A 7,566-nucleotide genomic window follows, 5' to 3' on the forward strand; every position below is an offset into this window, starting at 1 on the left:
ATTCTTAAACAAGTGCGTCACCCTGGGCCCGTATAGTCTTACTTTTGCTCGCCAGGGTTTAGAAAGTGACATTCATTGCTAGTGTATTTAAAGTCTACATTCCCCCTGTGGAAGATTTTGGAAATATCTTCCACAGGCTAGCTGAGTATGAATTTCAAATGGAATTAGCACATTAACCAACTCTATTTGAGACTCGCCCTCTCTCTGTTAAGGGGGTACTACACCCCTCCATAAATTTGTGTCTATTTTTGCATTTTTTTTTAAAACTAATAACACAGCGGTAACAAAAGTTATGTATATTATAGGGGCAAGGAATCCAGTTACTACACTGGAATTTCAGTGACCCATGACAAGCAGTTAGTTATTTATGATAAGAAAAGAGGTACCGCTAGGATGTACCTCATTTCCAATCATATATACTGAACCGCTTGTCTTGAGTCACTGAAATTTCAGTATAGTAATTGGATTCCTTGCCCCAATAATATACATAACTTTTGATACCAGTGTGTTATTATTTTTTGAGAAAAATGCAAAAATAGTCACAAATTTACCACAGGGGTGTAGTACCCCCTTAAATATTCAAGTTGAATCTTTCTCAAAGGGTGTGTGAAATACAAACAGAGCTGCCTAGTGTGTTATCCTCCTGTGGACAATATTTTCAAAATCTTCCACAGGGGGAGTGTGGACTGCAAGTGGATCAGCTTTATAGAATCTGATGAATTTCAATCATGTTTTATATATGTATGTAATACCTCATCAGCAGCTATTTTCAAGCTTTAAAACAAGTAGATAATGCGACCTACTCCCACAAAATGAGTGTAAAGTCGCAAATTGAGAGTTTCAAGATCTGGCTGCTGAGTTGATATTCTTTTTTTGATGTACGCATGTACAAGCTAGTAGTATGTCCTTTTTGAATGCCCTATTGTGCATGTTGTGTTCCATCTACAAAGGATATACTACTGGCATACAGAATGTCCCATTCACAAACATCAATTCAGCAGTGAGGGGTCTTGAAACCAATTTGCGACTTCATGCTCATTTTGTGGGAGCAGGTCACATATAATTATGCAGCTTATGTCCTGGAGTGTTATAAGTGAAAGTCCTCCTTTGAAGTTAGTGGCATACATTAGAAGAAGGGAAAGCTGTTTCTTTCATAATTTAATTAGCATTGAAGCAAAACCAAACTGGTACTTTTACTACCGGTAGCAAACTTTTGAATAATTATTGGGTGTATTCCAGTTGAAATCTATACATTCCCTAGAAGACATGACCTTAAGGGATCTAAAATGAGCTTTTATTGCGTTTCGACAGTATTTTTTGTTGGACATGAGAGCACCTCAGACCTATCGAATTGCATTCTGAATACGAAGCATGTCTTTCTGATATCAAATAATTTTCATTTTGTGAAAATCACAATATAATACAAATTTTATGACAAATTATAAAAATTTGATATTTTTCAAATGTTTGATATATAACAGTCCTCGAAGTAAATTATATAAATCTAATGTTATATTCTTAAAGTGTATGTAGCAGGGAGGAAAAGCCGACGGTCAATTGAAAATTTTGACATTTCATATTGAAGATATGGATTTTTTTCTCAAAAAGACCTAATTTTTTTTGGTGTTTTGGGAAAAAAAAATCCATATCTTCAATACGAAAGGTCAAAATTTTCAATTGATCGTCGGCTTTTCATCCCACCTACATACACTTTAAGTATAAATCATCAGATTTCTAAAGTTTACTGCAAGTACTGTTAAATATCAAAATATCAATTTTAATGATTTGCCATAAAATGTGTATTAAATTGCAATTTCAAAAATCTAAATTATTTGATATCAGAATGACATTCTTCAAATATTCAGAATGCAATTCGATATGTCTGATGTGCTCTGATGTCCCAAAATAAATACTGTCCAAACGTTCATACCCCAGCCCTTAATATAATATAATACACCTCCTATGGAAGACATGACCTTAATATCCTGCACAGGGGTGTAGATTTCAAACGGAGTCACCCATTCAGGTAACCACATTTGAAATTCACACTCTCTGTGTGGAAGATAATGGTCATGTCTTCTTGGAGGTGTATGGATTTCAACTGGAAAATTAAAGATAGTGCAATACTGCCTTATTCTTATCTCTGGTAGCTCCTGTGGGTAATGTTATTTCATAAGCGCAGTTACATTTCTGCACAACATACATTTTGGGCCATTCCATTTAAAGTCCACACTCCCCCTGTGGAAGGTTTTAAAAATATCTTCCACAGGGGGCGTATTAAATGGATTGAACACATTAGGCAGCTCCATTTGAATTTTATACACCCTCTGAGAAAGATTCAAACTGAATCTTCCATGGAGGGAGGGTAATGTTCAATCCATTTGAAATTCATACTCCCCCTGTGGAAGATATTTCCAATATCTTCCACCGGGATAGTGTGGATTTGAAATGGAATAGCCCATTACCCAGGGGAACTCACTAAAACAAGGCAAGAGTTGCACTGAGTCCCTGAGATGTTTTTTTTTTCATATCATACTGTAAAATAAATCTATTTTTTGTCTTGTTTCAGCACTTATTAAAAAATGTGTTATTATATAATTTCTTCGAAAATCATATTTTGTCTTTTGTTTTTGTACACAGTTTGAAAGGTGAATGGTTATACAGCCAGGGCAAAGGTCGGATGTTTCATCCTGGGCAACATGCTGGGGTTGTAGAATACCTCGGTGGAACATGTCCCCTTACATCAATGTCTGAGGTAGGTCATTTATGCAGGTGTGTCAATAAAGGGTTATCTTTTAGAAGATATGTCCAAACACTAGGAGACCATTTTCTGTGAAAAATCTGTGACTGGTTGAAAAATCCGGGAAAAATCTGTGTTAGATAACAGATTTTTCACTGATTTTCAACCGATCATGGATTTTTGTTTCCTTATAGTGAAATGTGGGCCATATTTTCCTACTTATACCAAATTACATTTTCAATAGCTATGGTTATTCCAGTGCTCTAAAATTATCTTCCACTTTTCTGAAAGGGCACTACGATCAAATAGGTTGATGACAACATTTGATTGAATGGACTGCACTATGCTATGATTACGGTGAAGGACACCGGTTCAAATCTTTTGATTGGAGACAATTGATAAAAGCAAGCAGGGCCTTTATATGTGCACTTTGTGCAGGGGACAGCCATTATCCTAATTTATGACATCGCCATTGGCATCGCCAAAAACGTCTGAATATGTGGTACATTGTACGTTTTAAAACAATACATTTTCATTCTAAATCCATTGGATTCAAGAGTGAACCCTCCTGTAGGGACTCCTGTGGGAACTGTTTAGAATCTTTTTGCATGACTAACGGTTGAAATACATTGCTGGCCGATCTGGATCGCTGCCAAAGTGAACAGGGCTGCCATTTTGGTCTCCTTCATATAACCCCCTGAGCACTACCTGCCGATCTAACATTGCCTCTGATTGGCCAATTACATGATATCTTCATTTTAATCACCAATCAGAATGGAGTTTTGCAAATAATTCACCCCAATTTTTTTTGTGGTGAAATACTTATTATTCTAGCAATGATGCTGATTGGTCCAATTGATAATGAAAAACTCCTTTTTGACCAATAGGCAGGTAGTTCTCATGGGATTAAATTTGTACTTGCAGAATGATTTTGCCCTTTACGTTGTATGTGCTATATTTTAACATTCCCCTTTCCAAGGTCCATCCCCCTGGCAATACTGGCACTGTCACTAAGAAGAAATGGGCTATTCCAGTTAAAATCCATACACCCCCATGGAAGACATTACCTTAGGGGGTGCTTATTTGAAATTCACACTCCCTGTGTGGGAGATTAAGGTCATGTCTTCCATAGGGGGTGTATGGATTTCAACTGGAATATCCCAATACAGTTGAATCACTGTTACAAGAAATGGGCTATTCCAGTTAAATTCCATACACCCCTATGGAAAACATTACCTTAAGGGATGCAGATTTGAAATTCACACCCCCTGTCTGCCATAGGGGGTGTATGGATTCAACTGAATAGCCCCATACACTTGAATCACTGTTACATGTCTCACAATTGATTTCAAATTCAGAGACTATTTTCAGATCCATGTAGCCCTTTGGGTGTTTGGTGATCTAATTCTTGACATATATCCATGACTTTAAATGGCTGGGTCATCATGTGTTAAATCAGGGTCAGGTTAAATCCATATGAATAGCATGCACAGATGGTTTGCTTCACAGGCTGTGATTCATTTTTGAAAAGTAAGAATATGGTGCTGAATCCAGGCTTGTGTATGTGCCAGTGGAAGACATATATTGAGCTATTCCATTTAAAATCGACACTGCCCCTGTGGAAGATTTTGGAAATATCTTCCACAGGGGAGTATGAATTTCAAGTAGAATGACCATATTAGGCAGCTCCATTTGAATTTCATACACCCTCTAAGAAAGATTCAACCTGAATCTCCCACTGATGAGGGTAAGTTTCAAATGGAGTTGTCTAATGTGTTATTTCAATTGAAATTCACACTCCCTCTGTGGTAGATATTTCCAAAATCTTCCACAGGGGTAGTGTGGATTTTAAATGGAATAGCCCAATTTTTATGAAGATCAAATTAACAATTTTTGCAATTACATTTTATGAACTTTGCTGACAAAATTTGTCCACTTTTTCTTTTTATGCATCTTTGTATAATTGGTACGTTATTTGAAGACAAAAACAAGAACAGTAAAATTTTTGCAAGATTTTTCTTGCCGACAGCCAATTTTGGTACAGTTGACACTTGTCGTTGGGCAGGAAAAACCTCTTATGTGTCATTGATCCCTGAACATGTTTAAAGCAAAACCTCCTATGTAACCTGTTGGCAGTTTTGCTTTAAACATGTTCAGGGGTTATTCTAGCACACAGGAGTTTTTTTCCTGCCCAACAATTGCTACAGATCATCTCAGTGGTGCACAATATTTCTTATCATCCTCAATACCTCATGCAAGATTGTATACATCACATTTTAATTTCAGCTCCAGTCGAAAGAAGATGAGAAATTAGCCAAAATTCTACATCTACAAAAGATCCATCAGTCTGAAATAGGTGGTGCTAATGGGCCAGGGAGAGGTGGATCGGCAAGCAGACCAACACAGCTTAAAACACATGCTAGTAGATCACCTAGGTCACTCACACCAGGTATGTTAACAAAATATGTAGAATAAATGTTGGTGATTTAAAGTGCAGTTCAACGTGGGGTACCAGCACATCTCAATAATTTATTCTGCTGCTACTAGAGGTATATCTGAATCATTTCACTTTAACAAGGGCACATCTGTAGCGCAACTCCTGTCGGCACATATATATTGTAATTATCCCCTAACTACTTCCCATTACACCTAGGTGTGGTGAGGCATGCCTTGCCAAAGTGCACAACATGTTGGTGCTGGAGGGACTCGAACCCATGCCATCATCATTATCTGTCGCCCGTAGACGGAATAGCAGAAGCGGTTGAGACAAAGTGGTACTATCAGGTTGCATTATCCTTCATGAGCTGTTTAATTTCACAAGCCTCTGGTCCAATATCATTGGTGATATCGGTATAACCAAGTTTCCTTTTACCTCAACTGGTTCTCCTTCGGAAGGAACCCAGAAAATCAGATGGGAGTTTCCAATGCCATTCAACTCAAGGAATAGCTATAGTATTTGTTTTGAAGTAGCCCTGACAATTTGTATATTACATTGTTCACATTAACCCCCTGATGCCTACTACCTTTCTTACAATGTTTTTGATTGGTTAATTTAGAGATATATTCTTCCAAGTGACCAATACAGCTTCTAAATATTTGAGCTCACTAAATCCACTTCAGCCCTACCACCATTCTTACGATGCTGCTGATTGGCTGAATAAATCATAATAGTCTTCTTGCAACCAATCAGCAGATAGTACTCATTACAAATAATCTCTCTATTTCCTCAACAGGTGGGAAGTCACCCCAACGAGTCAAATCTCCAATGAGGATGTCATCTCCGCACCAAGTACATCATAGCCCCTCTAGCACACCAGGCAAAGCGTGGTCAAACAGTGCTGATAAAGAGTTTATGCAACTCAAGAAAGGAGGTGGGGAGAAGGGTAATCTACTTGATGTGGTGCTACAGGATATTGAAGGTAAGGAAGATTGGGCTATTCCATTTAAAATCCATACTCCCCCTGTGGAAGATTTTGGAAACATCTTCAGCAGGGGAATATGAATTCATATGGAATGAACACATTAGGCAGCTCCATTTGAAACTAACCGTCCCTCTGTGGAAGATTTGTGTTGAATCGTTCTCAGAGGGTGTATGAAATTCAAATAGAGCTGCCTAATGTGTTAATTCCATTTGATATTCATACTCCCCCTGTGGATCTGTGGAAGATATTTCCAAAATCTTCCACAGAGGGAGTGAGGATATTAAATGGTATGGCCCATTCACACATCTTTTGTGGGGCAATTTTGCATCCAGGACATATTTTTGTAGCCATGGAATGGATGCATGAAAATTTAAGGTTGGTATTAAGCCTGGAATTATGAAAAGTTTTGGCCTTAAACTGCTAAATTGTTGGTTTAAAGTATATCAAAGTAAACATATTTAGAATGGCAAACACTTGACAAATCCTTCTGTGACATCAAATTTTGGTACAAATGATCAGTTTTGGTGATAATGTCAAAGAAACATTTTTTGGCCGAAATTGTTTGGGCAATTTTCAAAAACTTCATATAAATATCCAGAAAAGTTGTGTTTATTTTATTTAAATTTTGACAAACTTCACCTTATGGGATGAAATTTGGGTGAAATCATACTTTTAGTGATTTTTGTTACAATATTGAGCATTTTTCAACCATTTCTGGTGAATATTTCACAAAGTTGGTCAAAGCTTCTCAAAATTGCTGGAAATGGATTGTTTAAAGGTAGGCCAAATTAGAAAACAGATATGAAAAAATCTCTGCCCACCAGCAACTACCATATATCTATAATGCGATTATAGTCTGTATACCTTCCTCGAGTTAGTAAAGTAAACTCAAATTTTGTGATTTTCTCAAAAACTTTTTTAACATTAAAAATTAAAAATTTTGCAGGAATCTGTTATGCCAGTTGGATTCCTTGCATCATTTCCTTTCCGAATATGTATACTTTTATATACTCCTCATCATTACATTTAGAGATACAATAAAAAACAATATCTAAATTACGAACTTGAGGAAGGTATACAGACTATAGTCTTTCATTTTATTCACATTATTGTCTTTTTTTTGTCCACAGATTATGAGGAAACTAACCAAGAACAGCTGGCCTCTGAATCATTCTATCTACCCCTCTCAGAAGACACAATGCCTCAAAGACCATTTGAACTCCGACCAAACACAGCGCCCCCTTCTGATATGCGCACTGCCTCACAGAAAGATGCGCCATCGCATCGCCATTCCAGCCACAGCTTTCAATTTGGATGATCTGTCAATAGACCACGATCTTCCCGCCTTTGTCGCGATGTTAAAGAAAGATGAACTTCAGATGACTAGAGACACTCAGGATAAAG

The 7,566-nt window shown here is 37.2% G+C and overlaps 1 protein-coding gene across 2 annotated transcripts in view; it reads left to right on the top strand.

Moving 5' to 3' along the window:
* Positions 1–7,480, top strand: part of LOC140141021 (centrosomal protein of 97 kDa-like) — a 78,191-nt gene extending 70,711 nt beyond the window's left edge. For both annotated transcript variants that reach the window (XM_072162799.1, XM_072162798.1), the window contains exons 8-11: positions 2,641–2,755; positions 5,027–5,189; positions 5,974–6,159; positions 7,293–7,480. In XM_072162799.1, the coding sequence (XP_072018900.1) occupies positions 2,641–2,755; positions 5,027–5,189; positions 5,974–6,159; positions 7,293–7,480 (652 nt within the window). The remainder of the gene's footprint in view (positions 1–2,640; positions 2,756–5,026; positions 5,190–5,973; positions 6,160–7,292) is intronic.
* Positions 7,481–7,566: the final 86 nt, after the last annotated feature.

Source organism: Amphiura filiformis, chromosome 19, assembly GCF_039555335.1.
Source record: "Amphiura filiformis chromosome 19, Afil_fr2py, whole genome shotgun sequence".
Taxonomy (NCBI): domain Eukaryota; kingdom Metazoa; phylum Echinodermata; class Ophiuroidea; order Amphilepidida; family Amphiuridae; genus Amphiura; species Amphiura filiformis.